This window comes from Scomber scombrus, chromosome 5 (genome assembly GCF_963691925.1).
Source record: "Scomber scombrus chromosome 5, fScoSco1.1, whole genome shotgun sequence".
In the NCBI taxonomy this organism is placed as follows: domain Eukaryota; kingdom Metazoa; phylum Chordata; class Actinopteri; order Scombriformes; family Scombridae; genus Scomber; species Scomber scombrus.
The window spans coordinates 27,859,246-27,884,389 of NC_084974.1; the positions used below are offsets into that span (position 1 = coordinate 27,859,246).

A 25,144-nucleotide genomic window follows, 5' to 3' on the forward strand; every position below is an offset into this window, starting at 1 on the left:
CATGGAAAAAAGCAAAGTCTGGCTGGCAGGCCCGACTGCAGCTAAGAAAATTCAATGATGCATGACCACACACAATTTAATGTGATATTAACTTTAATATTTAACTAAAATGATCTTTTTACCAGGCAATTATGCTCTATCTGTGTAAGTATCAGTACCCTGTTGATTGGTGGAGGGAGGAGGGGGAGAGAGAGGGGTAGGGGGATAGGAGTAAGGGTAGAGGAGTAGTTGGGTTAAATAATCAAAACGTACTTGGCAGCCTGTTGTACAGTAAAGTTCAAATGATGGACAACACTTATAGTACTAATAGTACATCCTTGGCTTCCAGCTTAATTGAATGGTTGGTTTGAGTGGTTTGAGAGTCAAATTATTTTTTTTCTAGAATAGTTATATATACTAACATTCATAAATTAGATTCTTTAGATTCTTTTTTATGAATTGTAATCCTTATTGTAATCCACAAATCTTGAAATAAATAAATATGTTGATGGGATATATATGATGCACAATTCAAGTTGTTGGGGATAACGTCTTCATTATGGATACATTGCTTTTTAACACATTGAATAGAGTTTCAATTATATTCCCAAAACACATATAAAGAAATCAAATCTGATTTTTAAAATAAAATGAAAACATTAAAAAACAGTTTAAAAAAAAAGAGGAATACACACATACATAAATATAGACATATTCAATCAGAGGTTTCAGGGGGAGAAAAGTCCATTTTTTGTTGTTTACAATCACATTGATAAGGCAACTCATTGCCTATGACGTCATGTGCAGACTTCACGACCTTGCTCGGTACAGAGGGGCCGGGCGTGTTAACGTTGCACTGCATTGAACACATACATTAGTTTTCTCCGTTATATTTAAAACGGTAGAGTTTGTAAATCGTACTAAGAGCCAGTGTAGCAGTGAGATAGAGCAGCTGCAGCTCGGCTCCGGGGCTAACGTGTGTACTTTTTTGTGTGTCTTTTGTTGAAGAGAGCTCCTCCTCCCCACCCCCTTTTTCCTGTGTGCGCTCCGCTGTGGCGGAAGTAAGTCGTATCGCTGAGGGCCTCATCCTTCCAATGGCGACTGCAAACAGGCTGAATAGAAAGCGGGAGCAACCGTGGAGGGGGGTCAGAGCTGTGTAACGGAAATTAAATAAATATATCATATTCTCTGTAGTCACAAAGTTAGCCTGAAATTTCTTTTCACCTCTCCCAAAAATCACGTCCGTTTCAATGGCCAAAAATCGGAACATTTCGCTCCTTGAGTCGGGTAAGCAGCACAAGTAAACCCAATTGATAGCTCAATTTACAACGATATCGCCGGTGTTAATTGATCTCCCGGCTGCTTTTCTCACTATTTTACTTCCCCTCTGTTCAATTTCAGAGCTCTACTACTTGATTTCTCGTTTTCTGACAACGGGTCCGTGTCGGAGAGCGGCTGAGGTGAGCTAGCATGCCTCGACTGGCACCGTGTCTTGTGTCTTTTCGGAAATTAGTTTAACTAGCTAGTTGATAATAACACTTAATAGAGGCGACGTTAATCTGATTCACCTCTTTTAATCAATCCACTGCAGGTCCTGGCGAGCGAGTTGGAGGAATATCAGGTGTGTACCATTTCTGCTTGCTTGTTATGTGCTAGCTGCTAGTCGTCTAGTCTTGGCATAAAACTTGTTTCACTCAACCGACTTTTTTAATACCTCCTCAACGTCTCACTCGTTTGACATCACTCCCGTTTTTTTTAACCGGCTAAATAACGTGCAGGTTGCCGTTGGTTTTCTATTGTTTTAATTCAAAAGTATTTTTATTTTTTTTTAAACACAGGTCTTACCCGGCAGATTGGACTGGCAGGGAAACGAGCACCCGAGAACATATGAAGATGTGGTAAGATAATATTTTAATATGTGCTGCTAACTTCATTGTGGACGGTTGTTATTGTCTTGTGACAGGGAGGGGGGGACTCGGTGCTTGTTTACGGTCTTTGTTCTTCTTCCTGCCGGATTACCGTTGGATATCCTTGAGTCGTGATGATTGACAAGGTCACAACTCGTCCCCGCTGTCTTAATTTTTAAAGTAAAACTGCGATAAATGGGCTCAGAAAGCAAGTATTTGGGGAGAGAGGGGTTTACGGTAATATTGTTTAGTCCCGACTGTTGTACTGCAGATAGGGTGGGTACTAGTTCAGCTCTTGGAGACGTCGAGACCGCCCTGCTGGCCAATCAGAGCGCGAGATGTGCTGTCTCTGCGTTATTTTGCATGTGACCCTTAGCTGTGATTGGTCGATAAAGAGTTTTTTTGCATAAGAAGCCACGCCTGTCTGAACAGCACATGAAACAACCAACTGCCCTGTCAGACATTTACTCACTAATAACTTACTGATAATATCATATATTATTATCATACGACTACAATCAGAGACATCAGGGTGTTTAGAAATATAGTCTGCTGTACATTGAAGTCTCAAATTGAGCCACGTGCAACAAAATGGTTCGGATTTCTTGGTAGCTGACTTTAAAACATGAGACTGTTTTAAATGGACTGTACTTGGTTTTCCGACCTAAAACTTGCAGAATAAACCCTGTATTATTCCACATAAAAATATACAAAGCAAACTCCTATGAGAAAATCTTTATTATATGTTGTTAATAGGACAAGGTTCCTTTAAAAATATATGAAATATGTATTAGGGCTGCTACTAATGACAATTTTCAATATATAGTTTTTATTATAGATGTCACTTATTTTTCTGATTTAATCTATTTACTTTATATAGTCCCTATAGATGTAAGAAAATAGTGAAAAATGCCCATCACAAGTTCTTGGACTTAAAATCCAAAGCAATGTCTTGCTTGTCTTGTCTAACCAACCGTCCACAACTAAAGGGTGTGTCATTTACAACGATCTAAACAGAGAAGAGTAGCAAGTCTTTGCTTTTGAGAGGGGGTTGCCAGCAAATGCATTGCCTTTTTGGCTTGATAAATGACTTACTTATCATTAAAACAGTTGTGTAATTTTTCAGTCCATCCATTAATCAACTAATTGTTTCAGCAATGATATGTAGGCTACTCTGTGTCATAATCTGTCTTCAGTGTCATATCCCTGATCTGTCTTTGTTTACCCTGGCAGGTTGCAGCCAACAGACATATTGCACCAGACCATTTGCTCCAGATATGTAAGCAGATTGGACCACTTCTTGACAAAGAAGTGCCATCATGTGTCCCAGGTGTACACTCTCTCCTGGGTTCTGGAAAGCAGTCAATGCTTAGGACCGCAAAAGGTACACAATCTTTAAAGAGCCTCTTATGTATTTTGGGGGGGAAGACATCTCTGATAAGCTTTTTTTTCTCCATAGAGTCTATGCAGTGGAAATTATACATCCCTCTTAGACTGACTTTTACATAATATAAAGGTTTGAATAGTTCCCTGGCTTTGTGCAATAGCCAAAACTGTTACATTTGTTTCCCACATTCAGCTGGTAAACAGCTGAGTAATCCTGAGAACTTTCCATTTTGTTTTCAGATTGCGACAATGTGCGGTTTAAAGCTTCATCATATGCAGCCCTTCACAGGGGCAGACCACCAGAGAGGCCTTCAAACTGCAAGAAGCCGCCACCTCTAGGTAGGTTAAGCCTCACTCAATATTCCTGTTTTGTGCTGGAAATTATGCTTGTTCTGGGCGTGGTATTGCTTGCTACCTTTGTCCACTCACCATGTATGTAATGTGTGTGCTGACAAGTCATTGAATCATTGGATAAACTGCAGCAAGGAAATAGAGCAGGGAAAAGTCAAATTCTCACACAGTCTTAAATGGCATATGTTTTACTCTGTTCCTGTATTTGTATATATTTTGGTACAAGGCCATTGCTGACAGTGAGTTTGGTCTACTGCAATGACTCAGGTCAAGTCTGGATGTGGCCTGTTGCATTGCAGTGGTGATGGTATTCAAGATGTCAGTTATATTGAACATAAGCCAGTATTTCATCCAGAGTCCAGAGCGGATTTCGATTGTTTCAGTGCTGCAAAGATTCTGGTTACCATTGTTTCTATTTAAGCCTGTCCTTCCCTGCCTAGTAGATCTAATAAAATAATCCACATGTAGGTCTTTTGGATTTTCTTTACTAAAAAAATGCTGTTGAAGTTATAAAGCTGCCTTTTCAGAAGACCTTTACTACAAATGATCTTCATTAAATGCTTAAACAGCTTCAGCTTGAGGCAGTGATACTTAAAGTAGATAAAAACATTATGGACGGTGTTCTTGTTTCTTTGATATTTTGTCGTTTCCCTTAGCAACAGATATAAACCAGATGCATCAGACTTCAGAGCAGCTGTGATATTATTATTGTTTACAGATTTGAATTTCAGGTTTGAATTGGAGGTGGCAGTTTCTTTTCGTTGCTATTGACATTGCTACATTTATGTAACTGACACGTTATGTATAAAAAGATATATAAAGAAAGAAACTCAACTTTTATATGGCACATTGGGTTTATTGGAAGACAACGCAACATGTGCAGTTAAGCCCAAGAATAACAGCCTCTTGTATTTTCATAAGTTTAATTTCATCCTGTGATGATTATAACACCTCCCTCCACTGTTGTCCACATTAGAGTAATTCTATCTCACACCCAAAGTATTTGTGTCGATCCCAGTCCTGTTGCAGCCCACTAATGTCGTCACCACATTCTGATGATTTGTATCTCATCATCAACAGTGAAGATCCATCGAGGAAGAGAGCTGACGGGAGTACATCGCTTCAGCTCCATCAATCCTGTCAGCAACTATGAGCACATGCGGCTACATAGGCGGATCCTGGGGCATCTGTCTGCAGTGTACTGTATCGCCTTTGATCGCACCGGTCTCAGGATCTTTACAGTAAGATTCAACATATCCCCCTACTCAATAAGGACCCTCTACCTAATGTGTTTGAATCATAGTAATTTGAATTTGGTTATGGCTCTTTGAAAAGCTCTGATTAGCACAGTGGGAGATTAATGCTGCACTTCAGTTTAAAAAGAAAAAAAAGTATGCTGAAGTAGAATACAGCCAGTATACCTGCTTTGTCCGGCTCGTTTAACTGATTTATTTTTTATTTTGTCAGGGCTCAGATGACTGTTTGGTGAAGATTTGGTCTTCGTTTGATGGAAGGCTTCATTCAACATTGCGAGGACACTCTGCAGAAATCACGGACTTGGCGGTTAGTTATGAGAACACGCTCATTGCCGCAGGAAGCTGTGACAAGACCATCCGTGTATGGTGCCTTCGTACCTGTGCACCTGTGGCTGTGCTGCAGGGGCACAGCGGACCCATTACCTCCCTACAGGTAACATAACACACTTATTCTGTCTCTTTAAACACAGGGCTGTCCCACATCATGGAAGTCAAAATAAACTGCACAGTTTTTTTCTGTTGATATATCATCATCATCAACTTGTCAACTGTTAGCATATTAAACTGTCTGGATGGAAGCCACAGAAAAGTAATTCTGGTCCAGTGAATCTTGTTTTATATCATGGAAGCAATGTGCTTGTGATTTTTAGTGTACATGAGAGAATAAAATTAAATTTTTTGCATGTTGGCTCAAGATCAGACTTTGATTTGAACAGGGCAGTAAGGACGGGAAGGGACGGTTTATGCAGATTGCATGTCTTGAGTATAATGTGAATAATTCAGGTGCCTGATCTGTGAACGTCTCGTGTTTTCAGTTCTCACCGTTTGCTAAGGGCTCAAAACGTTACATGCTGTCCACTGGAACTGATGCTACAGTCTGCTTCTGGCAGTGGGACGTCAACAACATCAACTTCAGGTGAGTGCTGGTTCAAATAAACGTATGTGTTTGAAATTGTGAAACTCGCAAATATTCAGTTGTGGTACCTTTTTTAAAGAAATGTATAAACAAAATGAACAGCAACAAATGTTAGTATCTTGTTCACTATGAATACTTTGTGTTATATGAGGCCATTTATGAGGAAATGTAATTTCAAAAACAGCCCACCTGATGAAGGTCGGACAAACCGAAACTTTGTGAACTAATAAATATTCCAGAAGTAAGCAAGAAAATGTTCATTGTTTAAAAAAAAAAAAGCAAAAGATTGCGAACAGTGTATTGAGGATTTGAAAGGAAATGCCCCCATTGCGTATACTGAAACAAAACAGGGTTCAGTTTGTTTGTATATCAGTTAGACCGACATGGCTCTTAGTAAACACTGTAACATGCTCTGCTGTTGGCTGTTATGTAAATGGAGTTAAAGATGGCAGGTTTCCTTATGGAAATATGGGGGTTGGCCTTCAGCAAACACTGGAAGACAAGCCAAACTGGGTTCACTGCTTTTTTAAAATTAAATTGCTAATACAGCCCCTAATGTAGCTGCATGCAAAAAGCCTGCTTTCCCGTGATAACTTGAACTTGCAAGCACCTTGTGTAGAAACTAGCAACACAGTTCAAATATAAAAGAACTGAACTTATCAGATATTCAAAACAGACAAACTATAAGGTGTGTGAAGTCATCTCTGTTGTCCTGGAAATGTATTGATGAGACTTATCTAGCAAAGGAATGTAAACCCATCCTCTAACCTGACTGTAATCACATCTGCCATATTGAATCAGTTAAATCAGATGAAACTTTACTTGTTGACTTATCCTTCAACAACTGTCAATTAAACACTAATTACTAAATGTAAAAGTTAGACTTGGAAGTATAATGAACTGTTGGTTGTCAATTAGCATGTTTGGGTAAATGATGATGTTGGCGTATTTTCATATGCAAATATGGGCAAATGCTCAAGATAATAGTTTAAATTCTTATGAGCTCCCATATAATGAAATACTGTTTTTAAAGAAATAAAAAGCAGTACACAGTATCAACAGATGAAGCCTACTCTTTTTTTACTGTGTGTGTTGGTGTTGCCCTGGACATGTCAGTAAACTTTAAAACTTCTCCTTTTATCATATCTCCTAAGTGATCGGCCACACAAGTTTACAGAGCGACCGAGGCCGGGAGTTCAGACTGTGTGTTCCTCATTCAGTCCAGGTAATGAGTCCAAAATCCCTTGTAGACCATTCTGTTGCATGTAAACCTTGTTTTGTTTTTTTAAAACTAATCTATATATAATCTGCTTCTCAATTATTACTGTAACTTCTCTGATTTTTTTGTGTAAAACACTTAATTCATTTTTTTTTCTTTCACATTTATTTTCAGGTGGAATTTTCTTAGCAACAGGAAGTACTGATGATGTCATCAGGATATATTACTTGGGTAGCGGGAGTCCAGAGAAGATATCAGAGCTCCATGAGCACACAGTAAGAACGCAGGCCTCTCAAGAGCAGCTTATTTATTATGCTGTGCATATAGGGAACATATTCATGTTAAACCTTTAGCTGCATATTCTGGTGCAACACATGAAGCAAAAGTTTAATGTCTACTTACTGAAGATCCTCCTCATTTCTGCTCTCTCTAGGACAAAGTTGACAGCATCCAATTTTGCCACTCAGGTGAAAGGTATTATATCATGATTGTATATTCAGTTGAACACTGCACCATGCATTTATCATAAAGATTAAGACTGAATTAAAAGTGTTGTTTAAAGCGTTGGTGTAAGATATTTGTTACTGTCTTTTCTCAGGTTTGTGAGTGGAAGTCGAGATGGAACAGCGCGAATCTGGAAGCTCCATCAGCGCCAGCAGTGGAGGTGCATCCTGCTCAACATGTCTGCCACAATTCCAGGGTAAGAACCAACTTTGTTGTTGATTTGCGTCCATTCCTTTGATGTGTCCTTAGAAAATCATCATTTTTCATGAGAATCAGCTGTACACTGAACATTCAGCAGAATACTGGCAAACAAGACCCAAATCCCCATTTGCTATAAAAAAGTATCTGTTTGGTTTGCTCAATTAAACTCAAACATTTGCTCTGTGGTCTGCATCAGAGAGCTGTCGGAGAACGTCCAAGTGAACCAGGTGCTGATTGCAGCTGAGAAATCCATTTGCCCGAATGTATTTATTATTTTCAGTTGTCAGATTGTAAGCACCGCCCTCTCATCTGCTTGTAAAGCAGCCAACTGGATGTGATGACACTTTCATCTAGGGGCTGAGCAATGTGGGATTTTTATGTCAATATATGAATGTGGGTTTCTAAAACCTTTCTCTGCTGCTGTGCTTTTAAATGAAAGTCTGACAAGAAGATGCATTGACGTTGTTGGTTATAGCAACATGATGTGGAAACTCTTTGCTACAGTATGTTTGATTTGAAAAGGGTTATATTTGTTACTTGGATGTAACAAACAAGAAAGGTTAGATATTCCTTCCTTATTCTGTATTCTGCTTGTTAACTTGTTGTACTTGCAGATGCACATTGGATATGTTTGACTGACAAAGTTGTGGTAATCAGTTTAGTCATACTGTCAGCTTCCTTCATCTTTTTTTTTTCTAGTGCAAGAAAAAAACAGTGTTTACCACTCAGAGCTTGTCTGGCTGCCTTGAGAAGAACCATGAAGGAGCCTCAGTGGCAGTTTCTAATTGTTTTAACTGCCAGAGGCTGTAAACTAAAAGCGAATTTAAATTACAAAAATAATTAACATTTTTCATAGCTGCATGTTAACCAACTGTTTTCACCATCTTTTTATGTGTTGTGTGTTGCTACAGCAGCATACGGCAGACACAAGAGATAAATAAACAGAGTTTCATTAATGTCTCTACGTACACGTTGCAGCAGTGTGAAAACCACAAACCGTAAAGAGAACTTTGATCAGTATCACTCAAGTTTACTTTCATGTTCAGCAGTGATGAGAAACATTAGCAGCTTTGTGAATGACCCAGTTTTGCTGCAGGTTTTCTCACTAATAATAAACGAGGAATTACTTTTCCTCACTCATTAGGTGAAGAAGTCATTATCAGATCAAACTAAATGAATCCAGTTTGTTCATTATTAGATTTTTGTGGGACGTCTGCTGGATTGCTTTATGGCACAAAATGGGAAGAGTGCAGATGTTCTTTGAGCAGAAACAGTGTTAGAAACTTTATCTCCTTCAGCAAAATGAAATGGAAAACACAAGCACAAAGATTAATTGTGTGGAGGAGGAACAGGTAGCAACATGCTCAGCCGAACAGGAAACAAAGGGAATATTTGTGGGCTTAATTTCCAGTGTTTCCTGTCGGATTTTCACATCAATTTGGACCATTATTATTACAATAATAAATAAATATATATATAAAATAAAAACAGGTTGTAGTTTTACACAGTATACTCGGACATTAGCAAGAAAAAAAGTGATGAAGTAACTTTGTCTTGAAGGCTTACAGTGAATTGATCCATATCATATTCCATATTCAGGGTGTAGCCACTATCCAGCTGTAGGGAGGCGTACTGTTGGGATTTTTTTGATATTATCGGTCCAGTTCTTAATTGTTACTTTTATTGTTTTTTACTGAAGAATTGTTTTGTGTCTTTAAAATATTCTTTAAAAAAGAAATTCAGAATATGAAACGTTGTTACTAACATGTCAGTAAAATAAACAAAAATAATGAGTGAAGTTTAGAAAGATAGAAGACCACAGATATCAGTCAATTGTCTTTCATCGTATCCTCTGTCCTCTCTCTGCTGCGGCTGTGATTCACTGCTGCAGGTGTGGCTGGTTAATCTTTGCCAGCAGATAACTTCACAACAATTTGCCACATTTTAGGATAGGTGGAGAACCAAGCTAAACACACAAAGGTTTTATTGCACTTTAAGTGACAAGCACCATCAACTCGAGTAAAACTTTATCCATCAGCCATTTATGTGTGTGTGGAGGAGGAGTAATGGCTGTTAGCTCCTCGAAGTGGAGAGAATACATATAGTTTGAGTTTGTCAGGATTATTTTGTACAATGTGAAATTTCAGCAGTGACGTTTATCATTTAGCAGTGGCGCTGCACCACTGTTGGGAGATTATAGAGGAAACACTGATTTTCCTAGAATTGTCATGTTTTCAGTAAACATGCGACTGCATCACAGTTGGATATGTATTTTAAGCAGTGCATCATGTATATGTATTTTCTTGTTTTTTTCTCTTTCAGTGCTGAACAAATGAGTGAAGAGGAAAGCTACTTCAAACCCAAAGTCACCATGGTAGCGTGGGATCGCCATGACAATACAGTCATCACAGCCGTTAACAACCATCTCCTCAAAGTGTGGAACTCCTACACAGGACAGCTGCTACATATCCTTAAAGTAATTGTGCACAAAGTCGTCCTTCTGTTGAGCGTACATGACAAGCAACAGTTTACTTCAAGACACTTAAAGAAGAGACTAACCTGACTTTGTTGTTGTTGTTCTCAGGGCCACGAGGCTGAGGTGTTTGTCCTGGAACCGCACCCCTTTGACCCCAGGATCATCCTGTCTGCCGGCCATGACGGGAATGTTTTCATATGGGACCTGCTGCGAGGGACAAACACACAGCACTACTTTAACATGGTACATCAGCACTGCACCATAATGAGCAAGTAGTGATCGTGAAGTTTGCTGTTAAATGTTTTTCAGCCTTAACCCGTCACTGATTTCTTCTATCTGTGTATTTTGCATTGAGTCTGACTGCAGCATTCGTTTTGTTATCTCTGCACAAACCGTGAAAATTAAGTATAAAAGCATTGTGATATTTATTAAAATCTACTTCAAGGCACCTCACGATCTGAAAAGAAAAACCCATCCAAGGACATGAATTGTGAACGAGTATTGAAAACCTAAATGGGAAAAAAACATTTTGGCTATTGTTAAAAAATGTGCCTTTGTACTTAGTTTGTCTCCTTTTCTCTTCATTTTCTTTACCTGGGGACTGTTCTGTGTTTCTCTTTCAGATTGAGGGTCAGGGTCACGGAGCCGTTTTTGATGGTAAATTCACCCCTGATGGTCAGCGTTTCGCCTGCACAGACTCCCATGGCCATCTGCTCATCTTTGGCTTCGGCAGTTCCAAGCCCTATGAGAAGGCAAGAATAAATCTCACGTGTACATTTTAAATCTTCACTCAGACAATTCATTGTTGTTGTCAGGTGAAAACTGCATTAATGCCAGTTTTAGGGTTCACTGTGTGATTTGAAAATGTGAATCTAACACATGCAGCTGGATGAAGTCGAATCTTTCTTCCTCTTGGTCTCTGCAGCTTCCAGACCAGGTGTTCTTCCACACAGACTACAGGCCGCTGATCCGGGACACCAATGGTTTTGTTCTGGATGAACAGACACAGCAGGCGCCTCATCTCATGCCCCCACCCTTCCTTGTGGACGTGGATGGAAACCCCCATCCACCAAGGTAGACATGACCTTTTAGTTACACTTTCACAATGATCACTGTGGGTAATGTAGTTGATGTTAATCTTTTTATGTTGGTCTCCAGCTGTTTTTACTGCTTTGTAGTATTATCCATGTTTTAAATCAGATATTCACAGTTAGGTCATTGTTTAATTTAAAACTACAAATTATCTGTCAAAAGAATCAACAGCTGTATTCAGTTTCAAATATATCTCGACGAACTTGTTCAATATTTAGATTTTTTTCTTCCTGCCCTGATTTTCAGGTACCAGCGTCTTGTTCCAGGGCGGGAGAACATCGCTGCTGAACACCTGGTTCCTCAGCTGGGATACGTTGCCACTAGTAAGGATGCAGGCTTTAATTTAGATTTTAAAACATAATTATGTCGCCATGAAACGCCACGAGAAACTTGTATTCTAAACTGCCGCGTGTTTGAGCAGTGTGACCTACTACTGCCCGTACCCTCATGTTTTTGCTCTCCCTGCGTGTTCGCATCTTCAGGTGACGGAGAGGTGGTGGAGCAGGTGATCAGCCAGCAGACTTCAGAGCATGAGGAAGCTGCAATAAGACGCGGCAGCCTTCTGGACCAGGCCATCCGACAGCTCCAGCAGCGGCAGGACCGGCAGCAAATCCCAGGGTCAGAGGCAGAACCGGAGGCTGGAGCAGGACCAGAAGGGCAAGCTGGGGCTCAGGGCCCAGCGCCAGCACCTACACCAAGCACACCACGTAGAGGTATCATCACTCCACCAGCACTGCATTGGATCGTTCAGCTGGCATTTTGATCTGATGAGCTGTCGGAGGCTGGTTGTGTGTTGTTTTTTTAAAATAAATATTTGTTCTTTTCCGTCACTGCAGTGTCTGTGAACGACCGAGCAGATGTGCAGTCTCCCCCTAATGTGGGTCTGCGCCGCAGTGGACAGGTGGAGGGTGTCAGGCAGATGCACCAGAATGCTCCTCGCAGTCAGATGGCCACTGAGAGAGACCTGCAGGCCTGGAGACGGAGGGTGGTGGTGCCTGAACTACAACCCAGCGGCTACAGGTAAATACATACAATACATTTGTATATGACATCTAAATGATTTCTGATGAATATTTAGATCACAACCAACAGAATCCAGTGTTTTATGTATTTGTGTTAGGGAAAGATTGTAGAAAATATTCACAAGCTTTAATTTCAAGTAAGATAATGGATACGTGAACCATTTTTAGATCATTCTCAGTTATGCTTTTATTCCTCTGTGTTCTAAAACACTATGGAAATTGATTCCAGGTACCAGGAGGATGTCCGAACCGCCAAAGGTGATGAGGAGGTTTTTCTGTACAACGCAAAGAAGAGACGCATTATCTACAGCAGCTGTCGAGTAGGTTTCTTATCACATTGCCAATTTTTGTAGTCTTAAATGGCAGATAAAATAATTGTCAGTGTTTTTTTTTTTTTTTTGGGGGGGGGGGGGGGGGTTCCTCCTGTTCACAACAGTTTCTGTACACATTTTTGCACTGGTGTTGAGTCATTTCCATCTGTCACCTCAGGATGATTCAGATGATGAACCTTCCGGTACGAAGAGAGGACACGGCCGCGGCGACACGCTTGATTACATCGACTTGTCGTGTGAAGAGGGAGAGGAGACAGCGAGCTCGGAGGTACACTCTGAGGTATCACAGTCTCCACTCTACTGTGACGTTGGGGAAAAATGTCATTTACAAGCACCTTTTTTTGGAGGGGGATTTTTAAATGTTTCTGTTTTTTTCATCTGTCCAGGACAATGAATTGGATGGCAGTGACCTGGACTCCTCAAATGACGAGGAGGAGTGGAATAGTGACAGCTCAAGGTATAAAAAGGTTTTATAGACAAGTGTTACTCGTGAGGAGTCATTCTTGTTTGAACATGTTTGGAGTACCAGATAAGAGAAATATTTAGATTTTACAACAGCTTTGTGGTGTTGTTAAGGTGGCATTACTCAACCTTCTGGTACCCCAAGCAGGTTCAAACAAGTTGGTTAACACTTGGAGTTTTTCCAATGCTTTTGTTTTCATTTATGTGACCTAAAAAAGTAATCATGAGTTTTTTTTTTGATTGGACAGCCACACTTCCAGCGAGTACTCAGACTGGACGGCAGACGCTGGTATCAACCTGCAGCCCTCGACCCCCTTATCTTCACGGAAACGAGTGCGGCGCCAGCTCAGCAGCTCGGAAGAGGAGGAGGAAGAGAATGAAGAAGAGGAGGAGAAGCAGCAGAGTGACGAGGAGGAAAATCCTGAGAAGAAAAGCAAAGAGAAGGCCAAGAAAGCAAAGAACAAGTCGCCCAGGGTGAGTCAGTAAACGCAGCATGTCCTGCTCTGCATGTGTGAATACAAACCTGCTGTGTCACCGTCTGAGTCTGCACCGGGTAGTCATTGCTCAGACTCTGCTTTAGACTCTGTCACTTTTTAACCCGGTTCACATTTACTCACTTACCGTTTTATATCTTGGTGACCTGACCAGCGACCAAAGGCCAGACCATCCATCAACAGAGAAGTGTCCAATGAGTTCAGACCGTCACCATGGATCACTGATGTCATTCCCAGGAAGTCACCTTTTGTTCCCCAAATGGGTGATGAGGTATGTGTTATAATCAGAGCATTATTTTTTTTTACATATTGGTTTTAACAATTTTTATCTCCAGCTTCTGTTTAATTCTTGAACATAAATCATAGTAGGCTATACGCTTGTTCCTTTACCTTGACTTTTTTCAAAATCAGGGAGATCATGATTCTTTTTACAACAAGATGAAACTTCATTCTTACTCAAAAGACATTTGAGAACAGAAGCAGAGAAAATGTAAAGGAAATAAAAACATGGATAAACATATAATTCACTGCAAATAAAGACAGACGAAGAAATGTAACCAGGGGGTTTATGATTTTAACATCAAATTATTTAGAGTGCTCCAATAAAGAAAAAAACGAAAATATTAACTTCCTCATTTTAAACAACCTTTTGTGCACTTGAATGCACCATGAGGGGATAATGGGTCAGTGAATGTGTGTCTGCGTCTTTTAGGCAGTATATCAGAGTTTTATTTGGGCAGGATGCCATAAATAAATAAATGAATGGGAAGTCCTGATATGTTTTCCTAAATATGCAGCTGATGTAGAGATTTAGACTAAGCTCTTCTGACAAATGTTTCAGTGGTAGCAGCAAAGCATCATAATAATGATAATCATCCTCTTTCTTATCACCCCCTTAACTTACAAATCTCTGTGTCTGTCAGGTCATCTACTTCCGGCAGGGCCATGAGGCTTATGTTGAGGCAGTGAACCGGAATGAACTGTACCCCATCAACTTGGACAAACAGCCATGGAAGAAATTGGAGTTGCGGGTAAGACAAATATAAGCAGGGTTACAGCGCAGGTCTAACTTAACATAATAATGAAAATTCTGTTTTTAAAATTACACAATTGTGAAGGAGGTTTCTTGATTTATGAAGTCTCGACTCAGATCATGAGAAAAGCAGGTGATTACAAATCCAGATGATGTAAATTATAGAGATAATTTTAACCAAATGTAAACACAGCTAAAACAATTACTAAGTGTGTTTCAAATTTTGTTAATCAAAATGTAAAATTAAATTGAACTGAAAGTCTGTTGCATATTTTTTAGGACCAAGAGTTTGTGAAGATCACTGGGATCAAGTATGAAGTCTGTCCTCCAACACTCTGCTGCCTGAAGCTGACTCTTATTGACCACGGCACGGGCAAAATCTCAGACAAGTCGTTTTCTGTCAAGTAAGCAAGTTGCATTAACTGGCTCTTTACTGAAAAACATATTAAATATTGCTGCTTTTCTTTTTCTCAACAACTAACAAATATGAAGGTGACATTTGCAGTTAAGATTTTAATCACAATGTGGAAAAAGATGCCTTGAATTGATTGTTGGCATGAAGGTTGGGTGGCCATTAGGGCTGCAACAACAAATCGATAAAATCGATTATTAAAAGTGTTGGCAATGAATTTCATTATCGATTCGTTGTGTATCGCCCTAGTTTTCATAAAGATTATCATCATAAACTCTCCGCTTTTAAATTATAAATGGTTGTTGGTTTTTTGCAATGCAGTATATTCTGTTTATTTTTTAGTTGTTTCTTGTACTTCACCATTAAAGTGCCTCTGATTGATCCTGCAGGTATCATGACATGCCAGATGTAATAGATTTCCTGGTGTTGAGGCAAAGTTATGATGAGGCGCTCCGAAGAAACTGGCAACCAAGTAAGTAAGCCCGGTACTCTACTGCTTCCTAGTGAATACAACTCTCTGTCAACATTTAATAAGTACACTAGTTAGGGGGCATTATTCTACAGAGAGGATTTAATTTGATATGTCAACATCACTACTTCTTATTCCAGAGTGATTTCAAACAATAAACAAAACAAACAAATCATGTGGTTTACGTATGGTACGAGGCAAAAGTTTGGACACCCCCCCCCATTCACATGAATGAGAAAGTTTGTCCAAACTTTTGATTGGTTCTGTTCATCCTGTTTCAAGTATTTCATCAGTGCAGCCACCTGCATAAATAGATGCCACACATTCTTCTTCCTCCTCCTGCTAAATTTGGTAATCTTCTCTCCTGTGCAGACGACAGGTTCCGCTCAGTGATAGATGATGCCTGGTGGTTTGGGACCATCGTCTGTCAGGAGCCGTACCAGCCAGAATACCCTGACTGCCTCTTCCAGTGCTTCAAAGTCAGGTGGGAAACCACAAATGTAATAAGATAACACAGGAGATACGGTGCTGCTGGAAACAGCTATTACTGCCAGTTAGTTTCACTTTTCTAGCACATATTGCCTCTGATACTTTCATTGTTTCAGCTTGTATATAAAAGCCATCCAGTGCCAGACAGCAGTGAGTTAAGTGAAAATTGTTGAAAAGTGTGAAAATATTCACTTCTTCGTCCCCCAAGTTTCGCCTCATTTGTCCAGTTTTGAGTCGTCTGTCTCAAAGATGGCAGCAAGCATTAAACACAGAACTGTTACAGATGCTAAATCTACATTTTTTTATGATTATTATTAGTTTATATTTTTAACAGTTAACATTCAGTTGGTCATGACTTGGCCAATTGTCCCCTAGTGGTCATTAAGTGGCATGACAGTGTTTATAAGTGATCTATTGAGCCGGATCATTTACTCGTCTCCTCTCTGCTAAACTGTGTATGGAACTTCATGTCAATGATTCTGTGTGTTGTTGTTAATGACAGCGACATATTTGTAGTTGTTTTTCTAGTAAAAATGATTCAAAATCAAAGTGAAGTGCTTAGTTTAAATTTAATAGTTGAATCTGGCAGCTTGTCTTACACTCATTTTATGTTTTCATCAGATGGGACAACGGAGAAATTGAGAAGCTGAGTCCTTGGGATGTGGAACCTATTCCAGAAGATGGTAATCAAGAGTTTTTAGCCGTGCTAGCAGCGTACTTCTACAGATTGCAGTATCGGTCACTGAGTTGGACTACTGCTAAAATACCTGTAACTGTTGGATGGATTTCCTTAAAAATGTCTGCAAATATTCATGGTTCCTAGATGATGTATCCTCTTGACTTTGGTGATCAGCTAACTTTTCCTTTAGCAACATTTCTGACTTTAATTGAAATATCTTGAGGTTTACTATTGTTACCCACCTGTGATGAATGCTTCACTTGCTCTTGAGCAGGTTGAGGTCATGATAAGAGATGAGAATATATTTATATATCCCTTTTCTAGTCAGAATTCAGATTAGAATGAGTGTTGTGTTTTTATTCCCTGCGTAAGACTGGACTGAAAATACCTACCCCTGTGTGATGCACATGTTGAACAAGTCTGTTTGCTGTACAGCCGAGCAGCCAGAGACAGAGGGAGGTGGCATCCCTGCGACAGCAGAGGAGATGAGCGAGCTGATGTACAAGACTCTGCAGGGGGAGTGGGGGGAGAGGAGCAGGGACGAGGAGTGCGAACGCATCATCGCCGGCATCGACCAGCTCATCACTGTTGGTGTGTATGCAAAAACATATTCTTAAACTCTCTGAGTGCCTCATTACTGTCATTTTCAGTTTTCACTTGCATCATGGTGTCTGCAGGTTCCTTTTTAAAAATAGTTGTTCCCCTTTTATACTGACTCACCTTCCTGTGTAATTCTGCTACAGAAATTGCAGCTCCCTTCTCTGGTCCTGTTGACTTAGTCCAGTATCCCACGTACTGCACCGTGATCGCTTACCCCACTGACCTGGGCACCATCAGACTGCGACTCTTGAACAGATTCTACAGGTCAGTCCCAATAATCTCTCCTTGGTACACTTGCCTAATGATGACAGGGCAACGCTACTCGACTGACCTCTTGATGTAGCTCTGTCCTCAGATTGTCTTCTGTTGTTGAATTCTAATAACAAATACCTAGTGTGGTTCATGATGTGTCTGCTCACTTCTGATGGTCCACAGGCGCCTCTCAGCATTAATTTGGGATGCCAGATACATTGCACATAATGCCCGCACTTTCAACGAGCCAAGGAGCAAGATTGCCCACTCTGCAAAAATGATCACAAACGTCCTCCAGAAATTTGTAAAGTATGTTCTTCTTGTTTGTTTGACCAGAATGTTTTCCAAAAATGATAATGATGCACTTTTTAAGTTGAATATTTGCTACTCTTACCAGTAATCCAAGCTGCACAGATATCATGGAGATTTACAATGCTGTGGAAGATATGGATGAAGATGATGAGGTACATCTCGCAAATCTTGAATCTTTAGTATTATAATGTCTGTTCAATTTATCATATACTGCTGTTAAATTGTGACATATTAGTTTAACCTGCAGAGAAATGAACTATCTAGTCATTTAACTCAAAGTTACAATGTCTTTAATTGAATTTGACACATAAATAAAAGAGTGGACTGAAAGAGGCTCTAACTTGCACATAAGCAGTTACAGTTTCAGTCATATGTGGCTTTCCTCGTAAATGGATGATGATTTGATGATTTGGTTAAAACATTGAATTATTGCCCACAGGAAGAGGATGCAGAAGCACCAGGAACCTCCTCTGGACAAAGACTACGTCAGGTACATAGAGAGGATTTATAATATATAATGTTGCATATAAAGGATTTTGACATTACTATAAAAACAAGACATCCTTAAGCAAGAACTTAGAAGCATTGATTATGAACTTGTGCTTTAGGTCATCAGTTCTGCTCTTAGTCATATTTTTATGTGGATGGGAAGATAAGGATGAGAATTTGAGATTGAGTGTTCATGATTTAGCAATGAATAGACAGGATGTGTTATGTGTCATAATCTTCACGTCTTCTTGATTGATATTGCCAGCGCTCTGTGGAGGTGCCGCCAGACAGAGACTCCTGGAAGGAACAGTGCAAGAATCTGCTCAACTACATATTTGAGTGTGAGGACTCTGAACCGTTCAGACAGCCTGTGGATCCTCAGAACTACCCAGTAAGTTAACACAGCGCACTAAGGTCTTGCTATCAACTAAGCAACATCAGCAAGGGATATGTTTTGTGTTTTGTTTTGGTAAACATTGAGTCAAAAGCTTGTTTTGTGTGCAGGACTACCATGACATCATTGATACACCAATGGACTTTGGCACAGTGAAAAGGAATCTGGAGGAAGACCATTATGAAAACCCTGTAGAGGTCTGCAAAGACACTCGGCTAATATTTGCGAATGCTAAAGCCTACACACCCAATAAACGCTCCAAGGTAGGAGAGTCATTTAAGTCTGTGGAAGAAATTTTAGAATAACTGCCCGCCAGTCTAGGACATAACCATATAATTATAATGGTTTGAGTTGATCTATTTTAACCTTCTCAGGGTTCCGATTTTAGATTGAATATTATTATTAGTCATTTATATTTTGACTTCGCAGTCGATGTTTTAGCTTCCCTGACTCATCTGTTTTGTCCCAGATTTACAGTATGACCTTGCGGCTCTCCGCCTTCTTCGAGGAGCGAATCAGAACAGTCATATCTGAGTACAAAACTGCCATCAAGTGCAGCGAGAGGCTCCGTCGCAGCCAGAGGTTCAGAAAGAAAATGCAACAACAGGATCAGTCAGCTGGTTCAACAAGGTCTGTTATAGTTCTGTCTCTCCTCAGCTCACCTGCTCTAAAGGTCACCTGTTAAAATCTGGCTAAAGAAGAACCTGACACTAACCCTGTTGACTCATTTCTTTCTTTTGACCCTCTATTTAAAGGTGCATTGTCAACATTGTACAGAAAAGTTTTTATTCTGATAAGCCGACCTCTTAAAACAGCTTAGGATCATGGTGTAGGGCAAACACTATCGGCTGACCAATGCTATTCAACCTTATATTAACACACAAATCCTCACATTATGAAAGACACTCTCTAAGGTAGTTCATAGGGCCCACATGTCCAAGGTCCTGATATCACCCACACTTATCCACATGTACTGTCAGTGCCCTCTATTAGAAACATTCTGCAGAGACCGACTTCATACACTATCCAACATCTTAGAGCAGAATTTAGAACCGGACCCTCTGGTAGCTCTGTTCCGCATTACTCACCCTTTGTCAGACGTGCACTTTTGCTTTAATGGGATGATGCTGCCCTGCTTACACTTAGTCAGTGGCTTCAAGACATAATGTCCTGTCTTAACTTAGAGATGACATGCTTCTCAGTCAGTTGCTATGAGAAATTCTGTAAGACCTTGAGACCCTTTCTGACTTTAATTATGCTCAAACAACATAACACTAGTTGCCCGTTGCACGAAAAATAATGCCTGACTTCTAGACACATTGCCTCATTCTTATTCTAGATAATCTTGGGGGTGGGGTTGTCTTATTTTATTACTGTTATTATTGTCATATGATACTATATTGGATATAGTATATATAGTATAAATACTAAGTGCCCAACTCTGGGCACTTTAGTTGAAAATTAAAATTTAAACATTATAAATGGAAAGAAAAGCAACCAGATTTCATTCAAAACTTGTACGATTGCAGATGTTAATTATTGTACCTGTTCAAGTCACTCATTACACGTTGTGTTCTTTTTTTCACAAGTCAAAAGAGGGCTGCTCACAAAACTCAGGAAAAAGTGGAGTCGACGTCAGTGACCAAATCTACCTCAGCCAAAGTGTCTGTTCCAGAGCGGACCAGGAGTCGTCGAAACAGCAGCTCAGGTCACAGCTCCTCGGAGGATGAGTCCGGCTCCAAGGCTGCTTCATCAACACCAGGTACAAATTAAACTTTGCCATCCCGATAAGTCATTTTCTGTCTGTTCATAACCTAAATATGGCACACTACCTTCATGCTAACCTCACTGTTTTCTGCACTATTTTTGTTGTAGTTTAAAAACTGGAAAAGTGTGAGGATGTCAATGTTCCCTAATGAGTTACTGTTCAATAGAAACATTTTAGTGTTTTGCTGAAGTTTAAAAACCTGTGAAGTCTGATAGCTTGCAGGTATAAATAAGTGAAGCATTGTATCTGACTGAACTAATTACTGACTGACTGTGATGGTAAGAATGTTTTAGGAAATAAAGCCTGAAGTGGGAGGAAGTTTTCTGTGTCACAGTAAGAGGAAATTAAAATGTTAACGCATTCTGACATTTCTTCTACTTCAGAGTCTGACAGTGAGAGCGAGCTGAGTGAGTCGGAGGAGGAGGAGAAACGTCCAGGTTCCTCAAGGCAACAACAACGTAGACAGAAAGCCAGAGTTACAAGAGGCAGCAGTGCCAAGAAGAGGAAAAAAGGTCAGGATTGTGTTATAGATAAGAAGAAAAGCAGTAGTAATGTGGTTATTAAAAAAAAAGGCTTGTTAAATTATAATCCTGGATATGCTCTCGTTGCCAGTTGCTGAGAGTGACAGTGAAGAGGATGACGACGACGACGACGACGAAGAAGAAGAGGAATTTGACAGTGAAGGTGAAGAGGGAGAAGATGGTGAGATGTCTTCCCAGTCTTCAGGTCGTCGCTACCCCAGCAGGGCGAAGAAGAGCGGCAGCACCCGGCTGACCAGGAACAGTGCTGCTGCAGACAGGAAACGGACTGGTAAACATACTGACATCTTTTAAACCCAAAGTGTTTTAATAAGTATGTAGTAGAAGTAGTACAAGACTAATTACAGTGGATGTTATGTATACAGGTATGTTTATCTTTGCATCATTGTTGGAGGCTGGCATTTCCACCAACCTTGTTAACATCCTCTATACGTGGCTTGTTTTCAGAGGGCAGAGCAGAAATGAACGGTCACGGCAGCAGGTCGTCTCGCAGGGAGAGACGTCGCCACCAGGACTCTGACAGAGCCACGTCCCAGGGCTCTGACAGAGAAGAGGAAATCACAGGACGCAGGTCACTCAAGAGAAAGACTGCGAGGGCGGCCGTCAACAAGATCAAACTGCTCGAAGCGTCCGATGAAGACTACGAGGAAGAGGAGGAGGAGGAGAAGCCGAGAAGGAACAGCAGCCGTCTCTGCAATGCACCCCGGATCAGCAAACGCACCGCAGTGCTCGAGAGCAGCTCAGATTCCGACGAAGAGCCATCAACACGGGGTAGGCGGAAACTTGGCGGAAAATGCTTCTTTTTGTACTTTTTGTACAGATGTATTGCTCACAGACCATGCACATATAAACAGTCCCTTTACATCCTTAAAAGGATACAAAATGTATTTGCATTTGAGCTTTTGAAAGTTGTGTTTTTATGTAACTCTACATGTGTTTTTTTTACTTTTTAGCGTCTCGGAATAAAAAGGAGTCAGCTGGAGAATCAAAGGACGAAGATGAGGAGGAGGAAGAGGAGGAAGAGGAGGAGGAGGAGGGCAATGACAGTGATGCTTCATCCTCCTCACAGAATCAGCAGAATGGAGACACGAAGTCCACCAAACGGAAGACATCAAAAACAGCAGCAAAGACCAAGGGAAATGGTATGAAATGTTCATATGAGTTGTATTCGGTTCAATTTGTAGTTGACATTTTCCTTAAAATTCTAATGAAAGTTGCTGTAATCAGTTGGACTTTATCCTCCCTTCCTCTGCAGATACTTCGTCCCACATGAACGGACACAGTGCAAAACACAAGTCTGACAGCAACTCTGAACAGGAGGAAGCTGCAGAGGAGAGTTCTGGAGAAGCCGATGAGGAGGAGGAGGAACAGACAGCTGTGTCTCAGAAACCCTCCAGAAGCACAGCAACCACTCCAGCCAGGAAAAATAGGATTACAAGCGAGGAAGAGGAGGAGGAGGAGGAGGAGGAGGAGGTAAAGGACACTGAACGCAGGAACACACGACACAAACCGCCTGAAAGCTCGGATGAAGAGGACAAAGACCATAATTCACAGAAACACTTGCACCAAAATGGGAGAAATGTGGAAGACGCGATCCACAAGGACTCAAAGAAAAAGAGTCGAGTTTCATCGTCGAAAAGCCAAGATCAACAAAAATCTGCCTCAACTAATAAACTGGATGGAGCAGAGTCGGAGGAACTTAGTGATACTCCAAAGAGATCTGGACTACGCAAGAAAAAACTGAAAAAAGACAAGGAGCGCGAGGTTCAAAGCGATCGCTCCAGTGATGAATTGGAGGTGAAGACAAAGAAGTCAATGAGCAACAAAAGCAAATCTAAACGGTCTCGTGGTGTAACCTCCGCTTCAGAGAGCTCTGAGCAAGAGTACAAACCCAAGAGGAAGTCGTGGAGAAAACGCTCCACTGGCTCATCAGACGAAGAGTCGGATAATTCGGACAAGACACCTAGCAGACGGCCGCGCCTCCGAGCCCTGCCGAAAAAGAAATACATCAGTGACAACTCCCTTTCGGAGGAAGACTCTGCCTCTGCGAGCCAAGCCAAACAGCGGAACGGTAACAAAACAGCCACGGTTGCTAAGGAAGACAGGTGTAATAAAAGAGAGTCTAAAAGAAGCTCTCCTAATGAAAGCAGGAATCAGACGTCTTCCAAGCGGAAACGAATTTACACCTCAGACTCTGAAGATGCAGAGGACGGTGTAAAGAAAGATCCAGTGCCCAAGAGCAATAAAAAAAGCAAGTCAGGCTCCTCCAAACGGGAATCCAAACAAGAGGAGAGCAACGAGGAAGACACCGCATCCCAATCTGATTCCAGCGAGGAGGAGGAGGAGGAAGACGTCAGTTGCACGAGGACGAGGAGGGGGAAGAAGAATGAGAGGCGGCCGAAACACAAGCGAAAGGAGAGCTACAGCAGCAGCAATCACAGCTCCGACTCAGAAAGCGAGCAGTTGTCTTCAGCCTCTGAAAACTCATTTGCCAGCTCAGGGTCTCACAGCAGTCCAAAGAGGAGAGGTCTCAGACGGTCCGCGATCGGCGAGAGGACTGCCGGCCGCCAGCTAAGGCAGCGCCGTCGACAGGCCGCCTCAGACGAGGAGGAGGAGGACAGTGTCGAGGAGGAAAGCAAATCACAGAAGAAGACACGCGTGAACACCCGTAACCGGGGCAAGCGGACGGTATCTTATCACGACAGTGAATGAAGGACTTGGCGGCTGGAACTACAGGCTTTAGAGGAAAGACGGAGAGGCATTAACTGGAGACAGTAGAGACACTTGATGGCCACGTTATGGTAGTAGCACTGGAGTCCTCGAGAGAAAAATGCTGTGAATCTGTTTCATTCAGGGATATTTATATTTTCTATGAAAAACAATGTTTATAAATGTAACACAAATTCAAGCATTTTGAAACTGCTGGTTTTCACAAGGATACAGAGCAAAACTCCACCTCCCATACTGCTTGTTGTGATTTGGCCAGCAGAGTAACCATTCTGGGGAATCTTGTCAGCTTTGGGTGCTATCTAATATACCTCCTGTTTAATCAAGCATATTGCTGGCTTGCACTAAGATACACTGTAATGAGGTATTTCATACACTAGTTTTGCATTAGAAACTCAGGGGTCAACTAAGTTTACTGTAGTCTCAGACATGCAGTTGTTTTTTGAGCTAAGGTGTAAGGACAAGAAACAATTCCAGGTCGGCAGATGTCCAAGCACACACTCACTGGGACAAAACGAATCCATGTTCAGACTTTTGACTACAGCACTCCTCTGTAAATCCACACACTTAATGCTTGACTGTATTGAGTTGATATGAGCCAAATGAACAAATATGAATATTTTCCCCATACTTTTTCTTTTTGTTTTGTTTATTTTTTTTGGGTTAGTTTTGTGTTGTATTCTAGTGAATAGATGTAAATATGTGATGGAGAATGAGAGGTTTGGCGCTCAGTCAGTAGCAAAGCGTTTATTTAAATTTGAAGTTTTTTATTTTTATTTTCTTTCTTTTTTTACATTTAATAACTGCATTGTCTTGCCATATGTCACAAATTGGTACTTTTTTGCCAAGTACAATAACCTGTACTTATTGCAGAAATGCTGTGATTTCTCATATTGGGAAGACTTGTTATTGTTGTCCTGTGTTACCTACTTTCAGTATTAAATTCTTTTTCAGAGTTGACTTAAAACATTTTTGCCAGTCACATGGTTTAGTTTGGTTTCTGGGGAGGTTTCTAAATACAGTCGCTTTATGACATTTTGCTTAATGTTTTTCGTACTACACCTTTAATAAACAGATCTCACAGGAAAACTATTAATGCAATGTGGTTGTGGAGTGCAATGAATGAGTTATTCCTCCTATTAATAAAGACATAATTTCAAGGTGCATTCTGTGTTTGACTCAGTCGTTGTCATCACGAACACGAGCTTTCTGCTTATTATGTAACACAATCAGTTATTTTGATATGTAGCAATAGTTTTTAATGGGCTGTTCATGCTTCTAATATCTCTAATATTATTATAAGTCACCTGCAGTCATTAGTCTGACATGTTATTGACCAATACTCATCACAAAAACTAAATACAATATGGACTAAATTATATTA

The 25,144-nt window shown here is 40.6% G+C and overlaps 1 protein-coding gene across 2 annotated transcripts; it reads left to right on the top strand.

Annotated features, from left to right (window-relative positions):
* Positions 1–1,020: 1,020 nt before the first annotated feature.
* Positions 1,021–24,918, top strand: brwd1 (bromodomain and WD repeat domain containing 1). 2 transcript variants are annotated; one of them, XM_062419823.1, is made up of 44 exons: positions 1,021–1,266; positions 1,381–1,439; positions 1,571–1,600; positions 1,818–1,877; positions 3,120–3,270; positions 3,513–3,611; positions 4,704–4,864; positions 5,091–5,312; positions 5,695–5,795; positions 6,950–7,020; positions 7,189–7,289; positions 7,448–7,488; positions 7,613–7,714; positions 10,042–10,195; positions 10,304–10,438; positions 10,819–10,947; positions 11,121–11,269; positions 11,534–11,610; positions 11,770–12,000; positions 12,124–12,307; positions 12,539–12,629; positions 12,799–12,909; positions 13,028–13,098; positions 13,352–13,577; positions 13,752–13,868; positions 14,521–14,628; positions 14,910–15,034; positions 15,432–15,514; positions 15,884–15,995; positions 16,622–16,683; positions 17,115–17,270; positions 17,423–17,543; positions 17,715–17,840; positions 17,929–17,995; positions 18,283–18,333; positions 18,598–18,723; positions 18,837–18,989; positions 19,196–19,356; positions 20,316–20,488; positions 20,878–21,006; positions 21,107–21,304; positions 21,481–21,804; positions 21,987–22,175; positions 22,289–24,918. In XM_062419823.1, exons 1-44 carry the CDS (start codon positions 1,230–1,232, stop codon positions 23,743–23,745), a joined length of 6,831 nt encoding a protein of 2,276 aa, XP_062275807.1. In that variant the 5' UTR covers positions 1,021–1,229; the 3' UTR covers positions 23,746–24,918. The 2 variants fall into 2 exon arrangements, with proteins under 2 accessions (XP_062275807.1, XP_062275806.1); XM_062419822.1 differs by having other exon boundaries at positions 1,022–1,266; positions 12,799–12,921.
* The last annotated feature ends 226 nt before the right edge of the window (positions 24,919–25,144 follow it).

What these genes read in the sequence shown, in the direction of transcription:
- brwd1 (XM_062419822.1), top strand. Translation starts at nt 1,230, where the DNA reads ATGGCCAAAAATCGGAACATTTCGCTCCTTGAGTCGG. An exon ending in GGAAACCCCCATCCACCAAG is followed by an intron (nt 11,270 to 11,533) that starts GTAGACATGACC and finishes CCTGATTTTCAG; the next exon opens with GTACCAGCGTCTTGTTCCAG. An exon ending in ATATGGATGAAGATGATGAG is followed by an intron (nt 17,996 to 18,282) that starts GTACATCTCGCA and finishes TATTGCCCACAG; the next exon opens with GAAGAGGATGCAGAAGCACC.